The 27,340-nt window shown below is 44.3% G+C and overlaps 1 protein-coding gene across 12 annotated transcripts in view; it reads left to right on the top strand.

Annotated features, from left to right (window-relative positions):
* Positions 1-27,340, top strand: part of ADAMTS16 (ADAM metallopeptidase with thrombospondin type 1 motif 16) — a 145,647-nt gene that overhangs the window by 13,371 nt on the left and 104,936 nt on the right. For 11 of the 12 annotated variants that reach the window (XR_006788494.3, XR_008505165.2, XR_006788495.3 and 8 more), the window contains exon 4: positions 24,605-24,863. Coding sequence is in view for 7 of the 12 variants with exons in the window: in XM_045863764.3 (XP_045719720.1) it covers positions 24,605-24,863 (259 nt within the window). In the remaining 5 variants the exon portion in view is untranslated. Of the gene's footprint in view, positions 1-24,604; positions 24,868-27,340 lie in introns of those variants that run through there. The other variant, XM_054504917.2, reaches the window with a different exon arrangement.

Genomic DNA, 27,340 nt, shown 5'->3' with positions numbered 1-27,340 from the left:
TGTTTGTGAGCTCTTCAAAAAACCTTGCTTCATTTATCTTTGTATCCCCAACTTCCTGTTAACATAAACCGTATTTTTGCTTGCAACAAATGCTTGTATTTCAAATTTACAAAAACATACTATATTTTCTCAACCTCTGTTTTGAGGTATAAATAACTATACAATTAATTTTAGAATTCATTTCATCTGATTTCTTTCCATGGCTAATGCCAAACACCCTGAATTTTCTGTTGAAGCTCATAGTTTACTCAGAAATGTTTTTTAAAGATTTTATATATTTATTTATTTGAGAGAGAGAGAATGAGCAGGGGGGAGGGGCAGAGGGGGAGAGAGAGAGAGAGAAGCAGACTCCGTGTCGTGCAGGGAGCTTGATGCGGGGCTCGATCCCAGGACCCTGGGATCATGACCTGAGCTGAAGGCAGAGACTTAACTGACTAAGCCACCCAGGCACCCCCAGAAATGGTTTTTTCAATAAGGTTTCTGATGAACTATTTTTAAAAACTTCCATTACTCAGTACTATTGATGAGCTTCCTTTAGATATGTATGCTGTTGCATATGACAGGATTAGATTTTCTTAATGGATTTTATGCAAGTTCTGTACTTGGATTATCACTTTAGCTCCCCCCCTCCAAAGAGTATCAAGTCTGTCAATTACCCTTGGCACAAAATCTGCGTGAAATTTTGCTCCTCTTACTTACAGCATTGTGTCTGTTAAAGCTTTAATGGATAGGCTACATATCACTCCTCCTAAAATCTAATTATTCTCTTGTTTTCAACAATGTTGGAAAACTTATAAATGCAACAGTTGTCACGTGTGTTTAAGAATTCCCTCCCTTGGTTGGAGACTTAATCGGGGCCCTGGTTTGAACTGTCCTAAGTTTGATTCCCAACCTCAGACTCCAGGGATTCTCTGGAAACTCCAGTCATCGAGAGTTTTTCTACAGCACCCAATAAATCCTAGGAAACTGCCTGAAAGATTGCCAGACTTTTAACTGACTTTGAAAAATGTTCTGGAGCCAGTAAAATAACGCAGGAGCAGAAGGGAAAACCCAACACAGTCATGGTCAGAAGAGATAATAGGAGTTCTTAAGAGCAGTGTCCCAATCTGAGAAGGCTGGGGATGGCATAACCAGGTTGAAAATATGTCAGTCTTGGGAGGCATGTAATAAAATTGTAGAAAAACTAAGGCTTTTAGAGGAAGTAGGGCCAAAGTTGGTAGTTATTAGGAAATTTATATGTGGGTGTGGGGAACCAAAGGACAGCACTGGATAATTATATATGTTTCTGCTAGTTCCTTAAGAATAAGTACAGTAAGGGGCGCCTGGGTGGCTCAGTCGGTTAAGCATCCGACTCTTGATTTCAGATCAGGTCATGATCTCAGGATCGTGAGATTGAGCCCCGTGTTGGGCCCAGCAAGGAGCCTGATCAAGGTAACATTTAAATAATCCTTTACACTTGATGTGACCACAGATTTTTTCTATTAGCTTACCGTTCATTATAAACACGAATGAGATGGTTAGAGGAATTTAATTATAGAATCTATAATTTTGCTCCACTTCCCTTTTTTTCCAGGTGATGACCCTGAGCTTCAGGGGCATGCAGTTGACATGGCCAGTATTGCAAGGCCAGGTGGATTGAGACAGGTGTAGGACCCATGTATTCAGATTCTCTGTCTGGTGATGTTTTCGCTGAACACACTGGATGCTATTACTTGTTCACATACTGGGGAACCAATTGAAGGAATGTGAATGTTGGAATCTGTGCCAGAGGTTTTACAAATAGAGGAAATGTGTCTTTGGTCTGGAGATCTGGGCCAGGTGGCAGTGGGTAGAGGAGAGATGGCAGGCTTCCCTTCTGGTTGGTGCTCAGTACTCTGGATGTCTCTTATCAGGAGGCAGATACGCCAAGGACAGCCCTCATATGGACACTCTCGGTCAGTAGAATATTTGCTGAAAGGATCATCGGAAGGTGCTCATGTCCACAACCAGTGGGGCAGGATTTTCTTCATGGGCAAGATCTGCCTGAGACAGCCAAATGGGTCTCTTTGGGGAAGCAGGAACATGATCCCTGTGGTCATTTCCTCTGGGGAATGCTCCAAGTCTAGGATTCTCTATACCTGAAGCCTGCTTTTGTAGGCAGTGACTATTCAAGACTAAGTCCAGTCTCGTCCAGAGAGAAGAGAGGAGGCCAGGTGAAACCATGCTCTGTAAAGCAGGATTCTTCTTGCCTGAGGTTCAACCACAGCAGGATGGTCGTTTTCTTCTTAAATGTCATTTTCCCTGACCCACACATCTAAAATTGCCTACTGTCCCCCCTCCACACATCCTTCCTATCCTCTTCCCTGCTGTTTGTTTGTTTGTTTGTTTGTTTGTTTTGTATTTATTGTTATCTGTATCAGTCATGGTCCAGTTAGGACACAGAAACCACACAACTTGAAAAGAGAGAATTAATGCAATGCATGAAATAGGTATTAACTGAAAAATTAAAAACAGAATACAAAAGCTTTACAAGATAGCAAATGCAGGAAGTAGCTACAGCCCTTGGGGCTGAGGGAACAGAGTGGAGTCTTGGTTATTACAATTTCACTGCTTCAGCGGGGCTCAAACTCCCGAGAAGGATCTCGCCAGCTGGTGCTGGACTCCTGAGGGGGCATGCTGCGGGTTCTTCAAGTAAACTGGAGACTGGAGCAGGCTGCTTCTGCCCGGTGAAGCGGGCTGACAGGATCAGGAAGCAGACAGGAGGTCCCCATGGGGCAGGTAGGAGGTCCACGGGGGGCAGGCGGGAAGTCCGGGGAGGGGCAGGCAGGAAGTCCACGGGGCAGAGAGGAGGTCCACAGTGCGGGATGGGCAGACAGGGAGTTCATGCGGGACAGAGAGGAGGTCCACGGAGGTAGGGGCAGACAGGAAGTCCACATGGGGGCAGGCAGGAGGACCACGGGGGTGTGGGGGGCAGACAGGAAGTCCACAGGGGGCAGACAGAATGTGGGGGGGCAGAGAGGAGGTCCAAGGGGCACAGACAAGAAGGTACAAGTTCTTCCACCTTCTTCGGTCTGTCCAGTCCTTCACTATGTGGTCTATTAGAGCCGGAGAGTGAGCAGGTGGCAAAGAAGAAGTGGGATTTATAGAGTTCCATCCTCAACATCACAAAGCAGAGTTTATTTTTTTCTTTTAACATTTTATTTATTTATTTGACAGAGAGAGACACATCGAGAGAGGGAACACAAGCAGGGGGAGTGGGAGAGGGAGAGGCAGGCTTCCCACGGAGCAGGGAGCCCGATGCGGGGCCCGATCACAGGACCCTGGGACCATGACCTGAGCCGAAGGCAGACACTCAAGGACTGAGCCACCCAGGTGCCCACAAAGCAGAGTTTAAAAGGGGAGTGAGAGCTAAGGATGATTTCTACATACTAAGCGAGCTGTCTACTATGCTAAATATTGAGAATATAGCAGGAATTCATGAATTTTTCTTGCTTTATCCCCAGCGTTGTCAATCATGCATGGCATATAGTAAAGCCCTCCAAAGTTTATTCGATGAATGAGAGATATTTTGGTGACAAAACAGTCCTGGTGCTTTACAGAAACCATCGCACAGCCACTGATCTGGAGGAGAGAAAAATGGAGACTCAAAAGTAAAACAGTAGGGACATGGAAGCCCTGTCTAGGGAAAGACTGGACCTTAAGGACTAGACCTCACCCGGCCTGGGAGCAGGCTTATTCCTGGTGGGAATGAAGATGTCGGACCCAGTACACGCACACATTCCTTCCCTGCGGTGGGCTGTGCCCGCCCTGGTTCACTGATCCGACGGAAATGAAGTCTCTTGTGTTGTTTGCCTGGTGCCTGAAGAAGCATGTCTCCTGAGTAGGCTTGAAGGTTGTCTTTCAGGACTTCTTATACAGGAATAAATTGGGACTCGGGCTTGGGTGTGCATGTGTGGGTGTGTGTTTTCAGAGTCCCTGTGAATCACTCTTGAACGAGAGATTACTGTATCATCGTCTACTGGCCTGAGGCCAGACTCTGTAGCAAAGTGAGTTTATACACTCTGTGGAGTCCTGTCCTTGCTCACATGGGACAGTAGCCATCCTCAGTAGTCCTGACCCTACTCTCAGGTTCCTTTAGTCTCAGAACTCCTGTGGAAACCACTGGAAACATTTGCTGTTCTGTTGATACTCTGTTCCCCTGTTCTTCCAGGAATGTGTCATTTTTTTGATTCCTCTGTCTACTGACAGTGATCATCCTTTGTCCTTTTTTAAACATATTTTTCACTACTTAAGAGTTTATTTTTATGTTTTTAGGAAAAACAGCATGTATTTTAAAGACATTAAATCAAGTAAATCCAGTATTTTAAAATCGTGAAAACAGTATTAATTTCATATATTCTTTTCAGTAATTTCTGTGAAATTATAGGAAACCTAAATAAAAATATTTCATTTGCAAATTCACAATCTGAAGGCATGTAGGCAGGATTCTTATTTTTCCTTAGTAGAAAATGGGCATATCCAATAAGGTATACATTGTCAGTATATTTTAAAAGTTACCAGTTTTAAAACAAAAATTAAATTAAACTAAGACAAAAGTAAAAAGAGATCCATATAGTGTTACTCACCAGATTTATAGTGATGCTGAAATGGTTGGCTGCCTTTAGTTTAAAAATGGTACTAAATAACAGAGTTTCAGTAGACAATGATGTGATATATCCAATCATCCCAATTTTCTGTCATTGAATAATTGTATCTTCAACCCTTCAAACATTAGAAATTTGGAGCAAAACATTTAAAATGAAATGTAGTTTGAGCCATTGGTGATTTATTTTAATTATGCAAAGTCTGTGGAAAATATTTGCCTTAAAGACCTTAAGGTCATTTCATTTCATCATATATTACATTTCCATCTGAGTACATTGTATCTTTTTTTTCCTAGGAGAAAAAGCAGGCACTTTTTTTTTCCTGTGATAAAGCCACATTTAAGTTCACGGTTGTTGGGAACCCTTTCACGACCTCCAGCACCTAGCAGTGTTCATGGCCCATGGAAGTAATTGGATGGATGGGTAGACGGGTGGGTGGATGTGGATGAATGAAAATGATAGATGGATGGATGGATGGGTGGATGAATGGACAGATAAATAGATGGAGGGTGGATGATGGATGGTAGATGAACAGATGGATAGAGAAATGGATGGATGGGTGGACGGATAGATGATGGATGGATGGATGCATGGATGAAAAGTCCTTGCTTTAGATACTAGTTCCATCTATGCTGGAGAGAGTTCCTGTATCCAGAGAGAAGGTGCAGTAACTGTGAAAAGCTCTATCTAGAAATGGTTCTAAGTTGATTTGGAAGGCATGCTTTTCCCATACAATCACTACATGGATCCAAGCCTGTCTCTTGGGGTCCTGGAAACATACTTCCACAGCAAGGAAGAGTAATGCCGGGGCTGTTCACTTCACATGGTCTCAGGAAAGGCCCCCTGTGAGTGAGCACTTTTCCAGGCCTACCCGTACGAGTAACTTCTCTCATAACAGAATCTCTAAACAAATTTTAAATAAGAAACATTGCGATGTATTTGGGTGATAGGATATGATATGACTTGTGTAAAGTACAATTCAGAAAACAGTGGTTTTGTCCACCTCTTAGCTTTTTAGACCTTATTGTGTGAACATAGGGACATAATTGTGTCTCTGTGTCTTGGACACATGTCTTCTTTAGTTATCAGGCTTATGACCAGGGGGGATTGCCTGTTGCGCATGAGGATTTCTGAGGAACAGTATTCTTAAACCACCTTGAATCCTTCACAAAAAGTGATGTAGCGGACTTATTCTGTATGAACTTTTAGGGATGAAATTTTGGCACTTACCCTAAAATTAAAAAAAAAAAAATTCCATTTCTACTCTGTTAAGTTAGTTGAGATAAATTAAATATTAAGCATTTAAAAAATTACAATCCTGAACGAAGCCAGTCAGTAAGCACTGGAACACCTACAGTTTCGAGGCTGTGGTGATCCTCCTGGGAAGCAAATGAGTAAAAGAACACAAACTGTCTACGTGCGAGGAAAGATCTCTATTTAGACAGACATTCAAACAAGAAACAGAATAAAATGACTGCTTAAGTAAGATAACCAAATTGGAAACGTAGTGAAAAAACATGGCCATTGGAGTCACAGAGGTGTTGTTCACTTGGAATTTCTCACATTTACTGGCCCAAAGGTTCAGTATTCTGCACTTCCTTAATTTGTGAATAACATCCATGTCACCATGTTGCAGGAAGATGGGGTGATACGCTCTTTGCATCAAAGCCCCCAGCACGCAGCTCAGAGCTTGGTGCATAGTAGGAGCTGAGCATGTTCTTTTCTCCTCAGCCTCCCCCGTTACTCCACTAAAAAATGTGGTTACAAACCTAACTAGCAACTTAACTGCCCACGTTGCAGTGCAAGCAGGTTCAAGTCAGGTTGGAGATGGAGTTACATTGACCTTCAGCGAAGCCCCACAGATGAAATGGGAATAGAATCAGAATATATTTCATTTACAGTGAAGCTTTTTGGGTGATTTATTGAAAGCACTTGGGATGATAAAAAGACGTATCATTTGAGCAAGCGATTTAAAATGCAAGAGTGTAGTTTATGCAATTTTTAGAAGCATGGGTTACGCCCACACATTTACATTGTCCTTTCTCAATACCTGGGAGATTACTTTGTGCTTAATAAAGTATCATAAATGAGGAAAGTGCCCAGAATAGCTGACATTTTGCCTCTGCATTCCCCCTGCAGCAGCCAAAGGAGCCATAAACCTTGTTTTATTTGCAGAGATTATCTCTCACTAAAGCTGAGCCAGTTTTGACTATTCCCATTGCAGGTCCTCATTAGGTAATAAAACGAAGAGTGATGGACTGCAGAATAAGAAGCCAGAAGAGAAGCTAGGCTATTTTACAACTCAGTTCCGTGACCAGCTGAGATGTGCACGTATGTGTGCAAGATTTGGGAGAGTAAATAGTGAACGTGTAAATGTATAAGCACTGTGCCGAGTAACCGAGCGTATGCAGAAACGTAAGCCATTGCATGTTCCTTCTGAGGGTCAATACTAAGTTAACCTTTCCTTTACCATTCGGTATCGTTATTCTGAATTTTGAATATTGCTTTGGTACATAATTATGTTTACTATATAAAAACTTTCCTTGGTCTAATATCAATCATAATGTCCTACCTCTGCCTCCGGTAATCCAGTCTGTTATCCACTGGGGAGCAGCTTATGGGCTTATTCATTCTAATAAAATTGAGTTTACCAATCCCCAACACCTTCAAGTTCCCTGTTGTCAACCCTCTGAAAGGATAGTGATAACGTGCATCACGTTTTTCTCTACCGGAGGAAGAACTAGAGCTGCTTGGTTTATGAGATTTTCGGAAGATAGCTAATGCCCACATATTTGAAATGTGCTCCAGTCTAGTGTCTTGGAAGAACTGAATCCCCAGGTTATAAGGGTTGCAGGGACTTTGTGGGGGAGCAGTTTTCTTTGTATTTTGGTTCTAAATACAGGCTGGATCATGCAAAATTTACATTTCCATTTGCTAATGAAAACCCTCCTTACATTTATTTAAAAACTTAAAACCCCAGCTTCACCGCAGGGTGGAGTCCCATATGTGCACTCAGGGCTGAGAACTGGCCAACCCAGCTTCAGTCTCACAGGAAGGTTCAGTGTCCCTGGGACGTCTGTGCCTCTAGGTGTATAGGGAATGCACAGGGTATGAACTGATGTGGGCACTGATGTCTTAAAATGTGATCCATATCAGTAAGAATAATTTGACGAAGTCACAGATTGCAATTTAGTAAAAGTGTCTTAAGGCCCAGAGCCTAAAATTAAATTGTTGAGAGGCAGTCCTTGGTTACATATAAACCAGTGAATTACATTCAAGTTGTATACATATACTGTAATAAAACTGCTATGTATGCGGTAACAAGATCAGGAGCGAATATCCATTCTATCCAACGTCTGAATCAAACCAGGAGGGCCAAGCATATTAGTTACATTCTGAGATGGTATCACGTCCTGTTGTATCCTTTGCAAATTAATCCTCTCATCTGGCAGTTATTCACAGCTCAGATTTCATTGTCAGCCCGTGTGCTGTGAAATGGATTCGATTTAGAGACTTTCAAGAGGTCATTTTTGTTTGATCTTGGTTTCAAAGTCAACCACAACCAACTTCTGCTTTCTCTGGCTTCAGCCCTATTATCTGCCCTTTGTCGAATGTGTGGCCTTTGGGCTCTTGCAGGGGATGGAGCGGCTGAGACTCTGCTCTTGTGGACACAGAGTACATGTGGGTAGCCTTGTAGAGTCCCATCAGCATAACACACAGTTTATTCTTATATCTGGGAAAACAGAGAGACCTAGAAGTATCAAAGAGTCTGGCTGCCATTGCCATCATGTTTAGTTGGGCGCTCTGGGGGGGAATTCCTGTTATGATGAGCACAATTACCCAGTGAGCATGGGGCTATAATTCACCTTCCATCCACACATTCCTCCCACTCTCTTGTCAAGTTAATCATCTTATAGCCCAGATGATCAGCTTGTGCCCAGACGGTAGCCTCTGGTAATATTTTTTTGTCTCATGGGAAAAGCAAACACATCCTTAGGTTTTGACTTGCTTGGTGGTTCTTGGGGTATGGTGGTTCCTCTGTTCCTGGTAAGCAGACAGCATGGTGCACGGGGATGCTTTCACGCAAACACGGTGTATCGCACTGTTTTTCTTTTCTGGCCTACCCATTGCTTTTCTCCAACTCCTAAACCAGAGCTTGGGAGAAATTGGAACCTACAATTCTTCCAATACTCTGTGTACCCTGGTACCAATGTGTCATCATTTTGAAAAGGCCTACACACAACCTGTATTCCATGTTTGGTTGTTATGGAGCAAACACATGGTGAATTCTGCTTTCTCATAGGAACATGTACATTAAAGTATGTGTCAGTGGTGTCATTTCATGGTTTTAAGTGAAACATGAAAATGGAACCATTATAAATAGGGAAGGTAACTGATAAGCACCGACTGTATGTCAGGAATTTCTGCATGTAGATTCATTGCATGCATTACTATTGCATTTCATTTTATTAACATCTGTTGAGAAGAGTTTTTATTCTCATTTTGTATAAGGGGAGTCTGAGGCTCAGACAGATTATGTAACCTGTCCAAAGCTGCTACCCTTCAAGGATCAGAGCCTGGGTCCTGAGACATGCCCATTGGATCGCAGAACACATGATGGGCCTTCCATCCAGCACCCATGCTCCCACACAGGGCCATTGTCTGTCTGTATCCTTGGAGTTTAATTGGTTGGGCAACATTGGATCTTGTCAGGACTAGAAGAACTTGGATGTACAGCACCTGGGTTTAATCACTTGGGTGTAAGCACTGGGGGCAGCTTGCAGTTCTCCACACTCTCCCTCAGAAAGCCATGATCCCTGAGAACTCTGGAGGGCCTATGTGTCTGTTATAGCTCATGCTTATCAGCTCACGGGATTATATGAGTTAGCAGTAAAAAAACAGAAAGACAGAGAGACAGAGAACATATGTTAGAAGCATTTTTTTAATCCAAAATTAATCAAGGAAGGCTACAGAAGTTGAAGATCATAAATCGTGTCTGGCCCCCTTTGTTCAGCCCGGGTCACAGCCGTTGGGCCCCATGCATTCTCTGTGGACACGACAGCAGTATTTCTAACAGCATTATTTCCTTTCCGTGCGCTTGAGCCAAAGCCGCACGTGGAGAATTGACAGAAAGGCATCTTCAGGAGCATCGTGATAACAGCTGTTGCTGAGCGAGAGAGGTGATGTCTCACCTGGAAGGAACTGAGAGAACTCGTCCTGGGACATTCTCTTCTTACAGTTTCTTTTGTGAAGAAACAATATAACTTGCCAGGAATTGTTTTTGCCAACGAAACACACACACACCCATTCATATATACTGACTAAAAAAAAAAAAAAAAAAAAACAAAAACGGGGCGCCTGGGTGGCTCAGTTGGTTAAGCTTCTGACTTCGGCTCAGGTCATGATCCCGGGGTCCTGGGATCGAGTCCCACGTCAGGTTCCCCGCTCATCGGGGAGTCTGCTTCTCCCTCTCCCTCTACTCCCCCTGCTTGTGCTCTCTCTGGCAGATAAATAAAATATTTAAAAAAAAAAAATCTCCTTTTAGAAACTTTTCAGTCTGTTGGATTTTGGGGGGTGGTGGAGGTGGTAACCTGAACATGAATAACTCCACAGGCCCTGGAGCTGCCCTGTAACGACTAGGTCTGTGATCTGAGCAGGGATATTGAGGTTTTGTTTTGTTGTTGTTGTTTTGTTTTTTAAGATTTATTTGTTTATTTGAGATAGAGGAAACACAAACAGGGGGAGTGGCAGAGGGAGAAAATCTCCAGCAGACACCCTGCTGAGCAGGGAGCCAGACATGGTGCTTGATCCTAGCGCCCTGAGATCGTGACCTGAGCTGAAATCAAGAGTCAGACATTCAACCGACTGAGCCACCCAGGCCCCTCAAGATCTTGTGTATTGATCATCTACAGTGTTTCAAGCTCTGATCTGTATTTTATTTATTTATTTTTAAAGATTTTATTCATTTATTTGACAGAGAATGAGATAGAGAGAGCATGAGAGGGGGGAGGGTCAGGGGGAGAAGCAGACTCCCCGCTGAGGAGGGAGCCCGATGCGGGACTCGATCCCGGGACTCCAGGATCATGACCTGAGCCGAAGGCAGTCGCTTAACCGACTGAGCCACCCAGGCGCCCTACTCTTATCTGTATTTTAATCACTTTTAAGCAATATCTTACACTTACACATGTGGAGTTGAGCGTGCCCAGGAGCTTCGGCACATGGGTGGGTGTCTGTGGGAGAGGGGATGTGCCGGGGGGCCACGCAGTCTTCAGTCATCGTTGTTTTAAGTGTACGCATTTTGGTGTAAAGGAGTCGGCTTGTGTCATGAGGGTCCCTGGATTATTCAGATTATTTCAAGTTTAGGGCAGTGGTATGGCCCCCATCCTCTATTACCTGACTCTCAGTTTCCTTGTCCTTAGCAGTAAGTTGTTAATCATCTATTTGAGAAACTCTTTGGGCAGATATTTCTAAAAGTATAGTAACAACTTCCAAGTATGTAAAGGTCAAACTGAACCGTGATACGTCTCTGAGGTTACGGAAGGCCCTGGCCCCTGCAAGATTAGCATCAAGGTCTCAAGTCCTCGTGAGTACAGTTATGGGCCAGATAACATAAGTGAGCTTCCCCTGCCTCTGGGGATACTTGATGGAGAGAATGGAAGTGATTCCAGTAATCGAGGAGGCTAAATTAGAAGTCACATGCACTCGATTCACAAGAATGTAAAGATGTGATTCAAAACAGCTGCGGGATGGGCATGACAGAGGGCACGACAGAGGGCACGTGAAGGGATGAGCACTGGGCGTTATACGCAACTGATGAATCACTGGACACTGCACTGAAAACTAATGATGTATTGTATGTTGGCTAATTGAATTTAAATAAAAAAATCTGGGTTCTACTCCAGGGTCGCATGCTTAGGCGGTTGCTTGGGTTGTTTCCGTGGCCGCAGGAGAGGAGGGGAGAGTGTGCCCGGGCTTATGTGGACTTGCTGTCCCTGAGCCGTAGTGGGGAGTGAGTCCTTTGCTCCCTGGTTGGCAAGGGTGATGCGGGCCGCCCGGTGAGGTTGAGAGAAGCCCGCTGGGGTCACATGAAGGAACCGACCTAGGCCTGGTTTCTTTGCGTTATTGTTGCTTTTTGTTTGTTTTGTTTTATTTTGTTACTCTGGAAGTGAGGGACCAGCCCGAGTTCTCTAGAAGTGAGTCCCTTGCAATCATGTGATCGTATGACAATGCTGTTGGAGGACCCACAGAGCAGGGTCCTCGATGCTCATGACTGATTTTGCCATGGTGTTGCCAATGCTTTCTTTCTAAAAAAAGGAAAAAAACAAAAAAGGTGGTATTTGTTTCCTAAGTTCTTGATAACAGCGTATTAAGAAGGCATCTAAAAAAGACCACCTGGATACGCATTGCCACATTGTGTAATGATTCTACAGTTTGAGCTGACCGCCTGGAAATAGGACCAGCTATAACCTCGTGGTCCCCTGGCGACTCCGGCATGTGTAACAGTTGTAGCCTGTGAATGGTCAGGTCGAGTCCATTGTAACAGGCGTTCACGGGAACTGCCTGGAATATCACATGTCAAACACAGAGCGCGGGCCCAGGTGACCACTCCAAGCCCTGCGTTCCAACAGCTGTTACCTGCCCTAGCTTCGGGCTTGCCCCAGGGGACTCAGTGCAGATTGTTGTACTTGGGATTATGTTTGATGTTTATCATTTTGCCACCAGAAAATATGGGTGTCTCATTGGGACTGGCTTGAAAATGAGGAAACGCATGTATAACAAATTCAACACAAATTCCAACAGTATCCTAGCAAGTGGTTTATTGTACAGGAGACATCCGGCCACCACGCTATCCTGCAGGCGCCCTGTCTGTCCTGCTCCCTGAGAGCAGGACTGCAAGTCGGGGAAGGTGGATGAGCACAGGGGGTAGGGGCCTTGGTCCTCCTGCCACAAGCAGTGTGTGTGAATCTTCTTAAACACATGAACCCCTCCCCTAAGACCTGCTGACTCAGAGCTTGGGGAGGGGGCATGGGTTTCAGTGGGCCGCTCTGAGGATTCTCGGGGACAGACGGTTTTGAAGAGCATGGCTGGATATATGGATAATCAATCCCCCAACCCGTAGACTGTGTCCTCAGGGAGAGTCGGTCCGGTCCTGTCGTGGGCGGGCAGGTGGAAGGCTCCTGGTCCCTACCTTGCCGGCTGCCCATTTGGTGGCAGCGGGGGTGAGACAGGTGAACAAACAGCTGATTTCAAATCTCAGTCTCCTTTCTGAGGGGCCTTGGTGAAAGAAGACAGCCAGATTCTCTCAGGCTGAGGACACCCACCCTGTCTGGGGAGGAGCGGGACACACGCCCTGCTCCTGGGCAGGTGCGGTCTCTGGCCTCATTTCTTGCTCTGTGTTCCGTTGTGAGCGTGGACCCTTCCGAGGGCCTCGGGGCGGTGCCGCCCTGGTTGTGAGATCAGCGCGCCCCAAGGCCTCGTCCCACCCCCCCGCCAGAGCCCCACCACCGCAGCCTGATCTGCTTCCCGAATCACAGCTGTGCCTGTTCCGCACCTTTCTTAGAAATGGACTCACACAATACGGGTCATTTGCTCCGGCTCCTTGTGATCCGCATGATGCGCGCGGACCCCCACTGTGTTCATCAGCTCCCCGTTCCCGTGGTAAGCGCATGCTGTGCGTGCTTTATCCATTCACCCGTGGATGGACATTTGGGATGTTCAAGCTCTATTTCTTTATCCCCCCCACATCCCTGCCTTGCAAGTCTGTTTTGAGGGTTATTGACAATGATACAGCATCCAGTTCTTGGAACTGAGGCAGGGCCATGGTAGGTGATCAATAATCAATACAGCCGATTTAATATGATTAACAGAAATAAGATGTGACCAGCTTGGAACCTGGAGCTGAAGGGGCGCCATCGTGAGGGACTAGATGTCCAGTTGGGGAGAGAGATACTTCCAGGGGCAGAGTCAAGTAAGGAAAACAGCTGACGCGTGGGCTCAGGGTCTGCCTGATAAGCTCGTGTCAGGATTCGCCCGGAGCCGGCAGCCTGTGGTGCAGAGCAAAGGGTGCCATTGGAGGGACTGAGTGTGAGCACAAAACATGGCTTGTAGACCCAGGTGACGACACCCCGGGGACCCATGATGTCTCATGAGAAACACGTGCGCCCACCCCGCACCGTGACTGTGACCCACTTCTCTGCTGGGATGACCCCAGCAGCGGCTGTCCAACTCTGCTGTGACTTCCCCACATTGTCCTTGACCTGTTGCTCTTTCTTTCCCAGCGAGCACAGAGGTTTGCACACTGCCTCCTCTCTCTGCAGCTTCTTTAGAAACACGTACTGCCATCTTGATTGGCAGCGCTAAAATCTCTTTCCCTTTTTTTTTTTCTTTCATCGATCATGTCTTTGGTGTTGTATCTAAAAAGTCATTGCATACCCAAGGTCATCTAGGTTTTTTTTCCTGGGTCATCTTCTAGCAGTTTTATAGTTTTGCATTTTATAGTAAGGCCTGTAATGCCTTTTGAGTTAATTTTTGTGAGAGATTTAAGTCTGTGTCTAGATTCATTTCTTTGCATGTGGTTGTCCAGTTGTTCCAGCACCATTTGTTGGAAGAACTGTCTTTGTTCCATTGTGTTACCTCTGCTTCTTTGCCAAAGATGCGTACCTGCACTTACATGGGTCTGTTTCTGAGCTCTCTAAGCTGTTCCGTGGATGCATCTGTCTCTGCTTTCTCTAGTACCACACTGACTTGATTACTGTAGCTTTATAAGAAGCTGTGAAGTTGCTAGCGTCAAGCCTAAAACGTTGTTCTTCCCCCTCAATATTGACTTGGGTGGTCTGGGTCTTTTGCCATGCTATATAAACTTCAGATTTGGTTTGTGGTATTTGCAAAATAATTTGCTGGAATTTTGATTGGAGTTGCATTAAATTGTTAGATCAAGTTGGGAAGAACTGACACATTGCCTTTTAACTTCTTAGGATTTTTTTTTATGTGTACTGTGTAGTCTCCCCTCATACCTACACTGGAATTTAAACTCCAAAGAGGCCGTTATATTTATCTATTTTGTTCATAGTTAGAGCTGGATTGTCTAGAAGAGTGTCTGGTTCATAATAGGCCATCGACAAATATTCATCGAATGAATGAATGAATGGATGAGTGAGTGAATGAATGAACAAACCTACTACACACTCCTTGGATGAGAAGGACTGTGAGTTTGTCCCCCCATGGAATTTAATCCATGTCTAAATGTTATACATCTCTTGAGGGGAATCTAGTAGAATGTTTAATTGATGGTATTTTGGTCATATTGAGTAACAGCACTATATTCAATGCCTTGACTCAATGACTTTGCTTAACTATTTCTTTGTGTCTTGGAAATGTACAGAAACAGATCTGAGAATTTTAGGTTGAGTTGTTCTTAGTTCAGATATTTTTGTATCAATCAGAATTAATCAAATTAAGCAATCAATCTAAGATAACGTGTTTTGAATATTTCAGCTGGAACCATTCTATAAAGATGTTAGTGGAGGTGATTTGTAAGATTGTTCCTAACTGTATGTTATACACTATGATAGAGAAATGTTGTAGCAACCTCTCCTGTATCTGGCAAACTAGTCTTAAAAAGTAAGCTCATGAAGATTTGCTTATTACCAGTTGTTCTAGAATAGTTCTTTCTGGTTTTTGTGCCATAATAGAAATACCTGTGCTGTCCAATATGGTAATCACTAGTCACATGTGGTTACTGAGTAATTGTAAGACTAAAATTTTAACTTTATTTAAATTTATATTTGAATACCTATGTGTGGCTGTTGAGCAAATAGAGAACTGAATTTTTAATTTTATTCCATTTTAATTAAAATTGGGGGGCCACCATTTTGGACAGTGCATGTATAGGTGTGTCCCCTCTAACAGGAGCTTAAGTCCTTGTAATAAATTAGTCTGAAATATCTCATAAAATTGAAAAGCACACACACACACACTCACACACACAATAGTAACAACAAATTCACTAATGAAATCTGAGAATACATGCTACAGTGACATTTAATCTCCAAAGGAAGTTTGATCCCCTATTATAAATATGTGCCATATTCCATATTATTATCTGTGTTCCTGGCCTTTTGCATCCCCATTGCGTTTTCATGAGGTGTGCTCATTTTGTTCTAAAACCCTGATCTTGGATTATTAGAATTCTTTAGTTTAAGAATCACCTGGTTCTACTATTTACCAATTCCTATATTCTGAATTTATTTATTTTAATTAGACTTTCTAGTTTCTAGGTAATCATTCATTGCATTTTTAAAAACTTTTTGAGTGAATGCTGTTTGCTCATCTTCTTTATTTTTTTAAAGATTTTACTTAATGATTTATTTGAGAGAGAGAGAGCACACATGTGAGCTGGGGGGGAGAGCAGAGGGAGAGAACCTCAAGCAGACTCTGCACTGAGCATGGAGCCCAACTCGGGGCTTGATCCCACAACCATGGGATCATGACGTGAGCCAAAATCATGAGTCTGAAGCTTAACCTAGGGAGCCACCCAAGCTCCCTTTATTTTTTTACTTTTTATTTTTATATAAAAATAAAAAGTAAAAAAATAAAAAATAAAGGGATATTTATCTTCTTTATTTTTAAATAGGAAAGCATTCAGGACTTGAAATTTCTCTAAGTGCAGCATGAGTATATCTCACCATTTCTAAAAGAACCAAGTTTTGGTTTGATTGACATTCTCTGTTGATTTCGTTTTTAATTTCATTGATTTCTGCTCTAATTCTTATTATTTCTTTTCTTCTAATTACTTTGGGTTTAATTTTATTTTCTTTTTCTTTTTTGCTTCTTTGCTTCTCCCTCTGACTGCAGCTACCCTTGCTTGTGCTTGCTCTCTCTCTCTCTCTCTGTGAAATAAATAAATAAATCTTTAAAAAATCAATTAATTAAAAAATAAATAAAATTCACCCAAAGCCTGATCGGCTAAAGGCACAGGTGTGTGCAGTGGAGCTCACCCTTCCTGTGAGGGGTGAGCTGTGTGGGGAGTGTAGGTGGTTGGCACTTTACCAGGTAGCACATGTCCCACTCTGCTAGTTGTCACACTGGCCCAATTTGTCCAGGTTACAAGATCCAGAGAGAAGTCAACCAAGGATGTATTTGTTTGCATCATGCAAATGGAGAAAGACATAGAAAAATTCCCCTCCTTGGAAGGCCACCCTTCTGTGCCTAATCTAGTCAGCCTCCATCAGCCTCCATCAGCTCCCAGTCAGCCTCCATCAGCCTCCCACCAGCCTCCCACCAGCCTCTAGTCAGCCTCCATCAGCTCCCAGTCAGCCTCCATCAGCCTCCATCAGCCTCCCGCCAGCGTCCCACCAGCCTCCCACCAGCCTCTAGTCAGCCTCCATCAGCTCCCAGTCAGCCTCCATCAGCCTCCATCAGCCTCCCGCCAGCCTCCCACCAGCCTCCCACCAGCCTCTAGTCAGCCTCCATCAGCTCCCAGTCAGCCTCCATCAGCCTCCATCAGCCTCCCACCAGCCTCTAGTCAGCCTCCATCAGCTCCCAGTCAGCCTCCATCAGCCTCCATCAGCCTCCCACCAGCCTCTAGTCAGCCTCCATCAGCTCCCAGTCAGCCTCCATCAACCTCCATCAGCCTCCCACCAGCCTCTAGTCAGCCTCCATCAGCTCCCAGTCAGCCTCCATTAGCCTTCATCAGCCTCCATCAGCCTCCCACCAGCCTGTAGTAAGCCTCCAGTCAGTGCCCAGTCGGCCCAGTCAGCCTCCAGCTGACAACTTCTGCAGTCTTTCCTTTCCTCCCACACCCTGGCAGCAAGTGTTCAGGGGGTAGGGATCTGACCGGACGGCACTGTGGTAGGAACTGGGGTTTGGGAGAAACCTGGACTCAGTCTTCGTGGTGGATTGTGATGATTGGGACTTATGCCACCCCTAGGAAGACTTGTTGTAATTAGCCTTAACCTTAGCAAAGTACCAAGTGTCCGAATGTTAGTCTTCTGAAATGACAGATGAGCAATAGGAAGGCAACCAGGGACCGGTTTTATAGCTGAGTGAGTGGCTACATTTTGAAGCCTGAACTTTAGTGGGTTTAGTATGATGGGTGATTCCTGTGACCAGCGCATTAGATCCCTTGTCCTTGCAGGCAAGAGGGTTGAAGAAGCCCAGGGCCCAAGCCAGGTGTAGCAGGGATGGGGTAAAAAGAGTCAGGTGCAACATCTCACGGAGAAAGAACCTCTTGGTGTGTTTACCTTTTTAGAAGATTTTGAGTGAATTGCAATTTTCAAAACATCACAAATTGTTACGCAGCAAGACTTCGTGTGGTCTCAGGCTTATGACAAAGAATGGACTGACCTGGGGCGGGTTCTTGTTTGATCCTGAGGTTATAAGGAAATAAAAAGCAGAGTTTGGCTTCTATAAAAGTTCTGTCAAAGTTGCAATTGACTTATGTGTCTAAAACGTCACTAAGAAGACTAAAATGTGTAGAATATTTCCCCAAACAAATGATGCTTTTGGAAAAAACACAGAGGAGGGTAAATTTAAATTAGTTGGGAAATGAAATGCTTTTTATCCTAATGAACTGAATCACATTTTTACATATTGGTTGATAGCTAGCTCTCTTGCAGAGGGCTCATGGAGTCACCTGAGGTACTTTTGGAATGAGTTCGATGGGATCTGTCACACTGCAGGAGAAACAGGCTCTGTTCCTGGACATTTGTACATCTCTTCTTAATTTCCATATGATTTTTTTGATTCATGCAACTTTTATGGACAGCTTCTATTTTTATTTTAATATTTATTTATTTATTTATTTATTTATTTATTTATTTATTTATTTATAGGAATGGAGATGGGGAGGGGCAGAGGGGGAGGGAGAGAGAGAATCTTAGGCACACTCTGCACCCAGTGCAGAGCCCAACCCGGGGCTCCATCTCACAACCTTGAGATCATGACCTGAGCAGATGCTTAACATACTGAGCCACCCAGGCACCCCTTAATTTTTATGTATTGAGGTACGGTTGGCACGCAATGATACATTAACATCGGGTGTACAACACGGTGATTCTACATTTCTGTAATTTACTCAGTGCTCACCACAAGTGTAGCTGCCCCCGTCACCATACAACACTGTTACAATACCAGGGACTATATTCTCTATGCTGTGCCTCTCACCCTTGTGACTCATTCATTCCATAACTGGAAACCTGGATCTCCCACTCTCCTTCATCTATTTTGCCCATCCTCCCATCCCATCCCTCTCAAAACCATCAGTGTGTTCTCTGTATTTATGGGTCTCTTTGTGCTTTTTATTTGTTTATTTTGTTTGTTTGTTTCTTAGATTCCACCTAAGTGAAATCATATGGTCTTTGTCTTTCTCTCCTGGCTAATTTCACTCAGCATGATAACGTCTAGGTCCATCCATGTTGCAAATGGCAAGATTTCATTCTTTTTTATAGCTAAGTAATACTCCATTTTATGGACAGCTTTTATAAATAGATATATAATGATATAAACCTATCAATTTTTTTTCTTTTTTTACAGAAAGCATTGACTAATATCAATGTAGTTCTGCACTTTACTTTTCTCACTAAATAAATTTGGCTATAATTCTTATTTTTTAATTTTATTATGTTATCTTAGTCACCATACAATACATCATTAGTTTTTGATGTAGTGTTCCACGATTCATTGTTTTCGTATAACACCCAGTGCTCCATGCAATATGTGCCCTCCTTAATACCCATCACTGGGCTGACCCATCCTCCCACCCCCCTCCCCTCTAAGACCCTGAGTTTCTTTCTCAGAGTCCATAGTCTCTCGTGGTTCATCTCTCCCCCCCCTTCATTTTTAAGTCAAGCAGAGAAAGTCAATTATCATATGGTTTCACTTATTTGTGGACCATAAGGAATAGCATGGAGGACATTAGGAGTAGGAAGGGAAAAAAATGGGTATAATTCTATATCAATAACTGTCTAATTGTTTTCAGATGCTGACACTGATTCCTAATACATACAGTCTCATTTAGATAACCTGTCTTTCATCAGGGGCATTTCAAGTATTTCTCATTTTGGAGGTTATTTTATTTATTTTTACTATGATAAACATCATTTTACATATTTGGGGGTGTATGTGTTAGAATTTTCTTGGGGTAAATTCCTAGGTGCAGAATTATTAGGTCAAATGTACATGCATTTACAATTTTGAGAGACACTGACAATTCTTTCTAAAAGTACTTTACCAGTTTACTAATTTTCCTCACATCTTGGTTGTAGCAGGGTATGCGCTGCCTTTTTGGTCAGGCGGTGGGATGGATGAGATGCATCTCATTGTGGTTTTCATCTTCTTGCAAAATTGGAAGTAACAATCAAACCCTGTTTTCATAAACCTCTCCCCACCTGTGAGTTGCCTTTTTTTTTTGTCCTATTTTGTTTCTTTTCCATTTTTTTAAGTTGAATTACTTCTTCTTTTTTTTTTTAAAGATTTTATTTTTTTATTTGACAGAGAGAGACACAGCAAGAGAGGGAACACAAGCAGGGGGAGTGGGAGAGGGAGAAGCAGGCTTCCCGCTGAGCAGGGAGCCCAATGCAGGGCTCGATCCCAGGACCCTGGGACCATGACCTGAGCCGAAGGCAGACGCTTAAGGACTGAGCCACCCAGGCGCCCACTTCTTCATTTTTTATTAGTTTTTGTGGATTATTTTTAAGGATCATAATTTTTGTCACTTGCATTCAAGAATTTCCCCTAACTTGTCATTTGACTCCATGGTACTTTTCACCATACTCAATGTCGAATTTACCCAATTTTATCAATCCATTTCTTCATGGCTTCCTGATTTTGTTCTTTGTTTGTAAGTGTCTACTCTACACCAAGATTACAAATATATATTTTATTTAATCTTTTTACTTTTTTTGTGATTCCTTGTTGCTGTTGGACATTATTTTGGGGAACAGAATGAAGAAGAAAACTAGATTTGTTTTTTCCAAAGAGCTAACCTGTTTTCTCAAGATCATTTATTGGATGATTCCCTTTCTTCCTCCTAACTGCAAAACCTCCTCCAATGTCAACTACATTTTCATACTATTGTAGGTGTGTATTCTGTTGAATTGATTTGTCTGTAGAAATTCAGCAAGTTTTAATTGTGAATAAAACAGTCTAATACAATTCTCCTACTTTAGAGCTTCAGCGTTTCCTTCACGTACATTGCTGAGGGAGAAACTGCATTTTCTCAGCATTAGCCTAGCACGTGTTCTTTCCTTCCTTACAAAGGCAATACAAGCGTTAGATGAATTTCCCCATGTATAATGATTTACAGAGCTGGCCGGGAGAGATCCAGGCCCCAGGAGTGCTCCTTTGCAAAGTTTGGAGGGCACTGGCCTTTTTCTGTACGCCTGGTTAATAATGCACCCAGCTGACATCCCTGTGGTTACTGTGGGCAGGGTACACTGGACATTTGATGAGTCTCCAAATAAATATTCTTGGTTCAATAAAGAACAGCTTTAATAAGCAGACAGCATTAATCTCCCATGATTTATCTAACCTTTTAAGTAAGCCGGCAAACTAATGATGCAGCAAGATAATAGAGTTACTTTTTCTGTATTTTTCAGTATCTGTTGAATGTAAGGGAAATCAAAACATCAGTCTTAATCAGTTCTAATATTCTCTGCATTTAATGAAATTGGGGATTGACTACTTTGTTAATGAAAACTAGGAATCCCTCCAGCTGCATCAGATCCCTCTTGCCTGAGGATCCGGTCCTCTCAGCCCCAGGCACCGTAATGGAGCCTGGACCTAGGGGAGAAAGCAGAAGTCACTTTTGAACTGGAACAGCTGTCAGAGGGCGCAAGTGTTTTAGCGCGGAAGCAGATCGTTTTGCATGTTTTCTGTGGGTCATGCTTTTGAAATACGTTCGTTGTTAAGTCCTACAAACTCATGACAGGCAACAAGCTTTATCTCCAGTTCCTCCAGGACAACATAGCACAGATAGGCTGAGGAAACTGTCGAAGGTCAGACAGGTAGCTTTGCTGGATTTGGGTGCGCATGCTTGGGCGTCGGACTCCTCGGGCCGCTCTCTGAGTCAGCGGGGCCTCCAGTGAGGTGTGCCGATTGATACCGACTCCACGTTCTCAAGGAGCTCGTGGTCTTCCCAGGGGTGATTAGAAAGGCAAGGAGTAGTTTACATATCAGAAAAGATTTTTTTTAAGGTGAGAAAAGAATTCTTTTTTTTTTTTTTTTACATTTAATACTGAACTGGTTACTTTCAAAGGTGGAAAACCTCTTTGGGTGGTGTTATTACACAAGGGTGAGCGCATGTGACTGCTCATGTTATTCCAGGGTTAGTTTAAATGCAAAAAGGACGAAACCTCGCTGGCCCTAGCTGTCACGTCCTTTCACGCTTGTCTGTTCCTTGATAGAACTGTGAACTTTCCAGCGAGGTCGTACGGAGTTGCGCTGGTAGTGTTCTAGAGGACAGAGATTCCCAGGTTACTCATGTAGAGCACTGCGCCAGGGGCGCCTCCTCCCCCTCTGCGATGCAGGCAGTAAATCCCAGGTATTCAGCCTTTCCATGGCCAGGTGGCACTTGGGCCCTGGGAGGTCTGCCCCCCATGGTGCTGATGACTTCCTTGATGACTGGCCACGTTTACCCTCAGGAACTCCGGGGCCAATGCTTAATCTCTGATCCTCCGATAAACGTCTTCACTCCCACCCCCAGCCCTCCTGTTCCTGAGCGTTGTGTTTGTCCCTGTCCCGAGATCTAAGAAGTGCCTTCCCAAGCCTGTCATCCCACCGTGTGCAGATATTCAGACTCACATGGGGTGGCCCAGCCCGACACAGAATCTCATCCTGGCGGGCAGGAACACACAGCAACCCCCACCCCCCCCACCCCGCCACCAAGTGAGAGTCAGACTCAGGCTCCGAAATCAGAGGCACACTTAGAACTGGTGCGCATGCATCAGCCTCTGAGTCACTAGGTGTCTCGCTCAGTGTCATCAATTACCAAAGTGACTTTGGGGAAAATCAGCAGGATTGTAATACTGGTAGTTCGGGACCAGAGAGGTTTAAGTGACTGCGGGATAGTTGTGCAGAAGCAACTAATTGGATTCTCCAATTATGGCAATATGGAGTAACATTTACAAAGAGTTTTAAAAATCGTCTGTAAGCCCATAATCCAGCAATGCTCCTGACATTACTTATGTGAGAATACAATGGATTCTAAAAGCTTGAAGGGGATGCAAGCCAGTCTCTCTCGCAGCCTTTGCCCCAAAGACCGCCGCCCACCGCCATCGGCAACTGCCCTCACTTACCCCAGGAAGGTTCTCTAAGTGCAGATCATGCTTTTCAAAATGGGAACAGTTGGGATCACACTGCCTATTATACACTTTAAAAATTAATCCCTTTTGGAAACCCTTATAATAAAAACCACCAATGGGCAGATTCTGAGCCTATTCTGATTTTGTTGGAATCCCTACGCTCCACTTCCTAGCCAGGTCACCTTGGAAACAGAAGTGAATCACTGCACCTTTCTTTCTTTCTTTCTTTTTTTTTCTATTTTGCTTAGAAATCATACTACAAAAAAATCTTTAAAAATTACCATTACTAGGGCGCCTGGGTGGCTCAGTTGTTAAGCGTCTGCCTTCGGCTCAGGTCATGGTCCCGGGGTCCTGGGATCGAGTCCCACATCAGGCTCCCTGCTCAGCGGGAAGCCTGCTTCCCCTCTCCCACTCCCCCTGCTTGTGTTCCCTCTCTCGTTGTCTCTCTCTTTCTATCAAATAAATAAATAAAATCTTAAAAAAAAAGTATCCTTTAAAAACATTACCCTGAATTAATTGGTAAACATTTTAATGATTTATTTTTATTAGTTTTATTTGTACATTTATGTTACTGCACACAATGCTGCCACATACAGGGATACTTATTGGACAGTGTTGGAGAAGCACCTACAAGAAGCACTTGGTAAGAATTCCAGAAAGCTGAATCCTTAGAACTTATATATTTGAAGAGTACACAACATTAAACAGATCAGATAATTGTGTGCAGCTGATAATCATAATTAAATATTTTGTCTCGAGTTCCTGCAACTTGGGGCAACATCGTCTGTATGATCGATACCTCACTGGAATCTCTGACTGCAGTTCTGTGATTCTGTATTAGTCTCCTCTCGAGGGTGAGGAAATAGAAAGGTGCAGAGTGGGGCGCCTGGGTGGCTCAGTCGTTAAGCGTCTGCCTTCGGCTCAGGTCATTGTTCCAGGGTCCTGGGATCGAGTCCCACATCGGGCTCACTGCTCAGCGGGGAGCCTGCTTCCCCTCTCCCACTCCCCCTGCTGTGTTCCCTCTCTCGCTGTCTCTCTCTTTCTATCAAATAAATAAAATCTTTGTCACTTTAAAAGGTAAAAAGCAGTCCTTCAATTTTGCCTCCTTTAAGATTGTTTTAGTGTTCTTTATGCTACGTTTGCTCTGCAGACATTTTTAGTGTTTTTATGAGTTAGTTTTTTTCCTGTTTCCATGATACCTTGCTGAGAAAGACTTTCCTGATATCCTCAGTAAATTCTCTTGTGCTTTCTTCTCGGTTATTCTTAAGTTACACTTTTATATCAAGTGTCGCAAAATATTCAAGTTTGAAAGAAGTTGCACAAATGACTCTGTTAGGATTGAAATGTTCTCTTCCTGTGTGGGGCTTCCCGTGTACCCCCCCTAACATCTGAGTCTGTGTAGGTGAGCTTTCTCCTCCATCATGTGGTCTGAATCCCCCCGTTAGTATATTGGGAGCTCCCTCTGTTCCTGGCATCACGTCGTGGAACACCTGCACACAGATCTTCCTGAGTGGATGCAGATGGGAAGGCTCAGCGATGGGTCTTCTCCATCCTCATCCCCAGCCCAGGTGTTGGAGGGAAGAGCGTGCTTGTGAAGGAGTGAGAAAGAGGTGATGCTGGGAGAGGGGGCGTCCTCTGGTCAGATGGTACAAATGCACTTTATCTTTTTCTCTCTGTTTCCAGTCTGGCATGATAAGAACACAAGAAGCAGATTACTTCCTAAAGCCGCTTCCTCCACACCTAGCGGGGAGACTGCAGGACCCCGCCGGGGCTGGGCCCCCCTCCCACATACTGTACAAGAGATCAGCAGAAGTGCGGGCTCCGGGGGCTCCCCAGGCTGTCATGACCGAGAGGGATCGGGAGCTGGGGAATCCACACCTGCGAGGCAGCTTCAACCTCCGGCACCCACCAAAGCAGCATTTCTGTGGAAGACGCAAGAAATGTATGTAAGGGCGATTCCTTTTGTGCATTTACCCATTCGGACCTTTATGTAAGCCCATGGAACGTTTTAAATATTCTTCAGAATAGTCTGTCTGTGAGGTGGGATTAACAGACCGTCTGCTAAACTTACATGATGATTCCATCGTCTGTGTGTTCACTATGCACCGTCTCCCATGGTGGATGGGCAGATCATGGTAGGTTTTTTGTTTAAAAGAACCATTCCCTGGGCAGATGAAATGACATACTGCCCAGAAATGCAGAATCCACTGGATGTCTTCAAAAGAGCCTGGCATGTCTGCTCAGTAATTCTATCGTTTTGAGGTCTAGATTTATGAAAGCCCACATAGTTTTCTGCAAGGTAATTTATCTCCATACATATTTATATTCTCTGCTCCACCACATCAAAAGGACAGGCTAGGCATGACCTAATTTGCCCACAATTTATCACCAGCGCTTTGTGGAAGTCCTTTGTTATGTAGTGAACACTCAGGAGGTGATGTGATAGTCACATTTTATGTGGGAGTCTCTCACAGTTCAGGAATGGGAGGTCAGTGTTTTCTGGAATTTCCCTCGTGTCCCTCAGCTTCCCCTCCAGCACCCCTGGATGCATTAAGCTTCCCCCCATGAACCCATCTTCTGCCAGCCCTTCTTCCCCGCTGGTTTCGCTGGCTGCTGGAGCCAGCACCCTAAAATGGAGACGGTCATGTTGCAGGTGGAATAGAGCCAATGACGGCGATAAGAGCAGCAAGTACTACTAAACTATCAGCACCTCTGTGTCGTCTGAACTCAGAGTGTCCTGTAGATAAAAGCCTTGCGCTACATTCACGTGAAAACTCAAACCCAGATCGACTAAGTCGGGGTTCGGTCAGCCGCAGGAAGAATGGGCTGGGAGCAAATGGAGGGGAACAGGAGTCTGAAGCGTCAGGGAGACAGAGTTGGAACGGGTATCGGAACAGGGTATCAGCATCAGCATCGGCTGCCTGGGGCTGCCTGGACGGACTGCAGCAGAGGGGTCGGCTGTGTGGGCCGGGGCCGGGCAGTCATAATCAGAGGTGAGACGGAAAGGGTCACAAAGCGCCTCTTGGAAGACATTAGTGATCCAGATGGTGGAGTTTGGTTTGCCTGAGATTTCTGTCCCTTCCCTGCTCGGCACACGGCAGTTCTGTGCGTGGCCAGGAGCCATGTGACTGGCAAAGTGGCGCTCGCTGCTTCCAGGCTGAAGCCTGTCATTCTTGAGACCTCCACTCTCCGTGCGTGGATGTTTCGATGTTGTTCACGGGGCTGTGCGCTTCCCTGCAGGAATCCCACCCTTCTGCCTCTGTGGGGCTCCCACGTACAAAGATTCTTCCCACTGGAGTCTCTGGTTTAGAAAATGGGCGTTTTGGGGTGTATGTTTAGGCACCTGTGGGAAGGGGTCATCAGAGGCAGACTGATTTGCTTAAAATCAAGGATGAAGCTGAACCACAGGCTCAGGGACCATGCTGCCAGATTGGACACCCACTTCTGACACTTTCTAGGGAGGGATTGTGACCAAGTGACGTTCCCTCCCTGTGCCTCTGTGGCCCCATCTGTGCCTGGAGCAGGCGTAGAGACGGCTCTTATTATCAAGGTCTGTGGCACGCGATGAGTGTTTTAATTACTTGGCCTGAGCCGTGATTATCTTCCACGGGGTTCGTTTAGGTTTGAGAGTATTTTAGCAAAGAGATAAAATGCACCGGATGTGGGTGCCAGTCAAACAAAATAGCATCTTCTAGCTGCACGGGCTGTGAATAGAGTTGGCATAGCTCTGAATTAGTGCCACCTAGATCTATGGGCAATTTAAGGTCTACAGTCACATGAAAAGCTTTTCTGAGGCATCACTCAACCTAATTTCCTTTAACACAGTGTTAACTTACCGATTATAAATGCCCAAACTATTTTTAAATGGCTCCAGGAGGACAGAGTATATTTTGTCTTGTAATTAAATGAGGTAAATATTTAGGGTGCTTTCTAGGAAATTCAGCTCTGCCATGAAGTGGATCTGTGTCACGTAGTTTGTAACCCATTTGAAACAAGACAGGCAAACCAGTTATGCATCCAGACATGGGAATCAGTTTTAAGAAGAATCAAGCCATTAAAATCTTCCAAATAAGCAAATGAGGCAAGATGGCACTGTGTTCTGTGACTGTTGGTTCTACCGCTTTGTTAGTAAACGTTCTGCAGAGGCCCCGTCCTGAATCCTTATGCCAGTGGTCTTTGAGCTTTGTGCTTCTGCGGCTAGAACATGAGAGCTTAGGGGTCCTCTCTCTTTGTTTTAAACCCGGACAAATTTACACAGAGGTAGACACAGCGATGGCTTCCATCACATCTAGGTTACACGAAATTTATTTACATCTCAAGTCCCACTTTGGTACAAGTTTTGTATCACAAAGTCTTAAGGGTTATATCGTTCATACATGAAGGTTCATTTTGCAAATCCAGTTTCTGTATAACAAGTCC

The sequence above is a fragment of the Mirounga angustirostris genome, unplaced genomic scaffold (genome assembly GCF_029215605.1).
Source record: "Mirounga angustirostris isolate CCGP_5_RB_7025 unplaced genomic scaffold, mMirAng1.0.hap1 SCAF_7, whole genome shotgun sequence".
In the NCBI taxonomy this organism is placed as follows: Eukaryota; Metazoa; Chordata; class Mammalia; order Carnivora; family Phocidae; genus Mirounga; species Mirounga angustirostris.
Note: the sequence above shows the minus strand (reverse complement) of the source record. Positions and strands in the feature narration are given on the sequence as shown.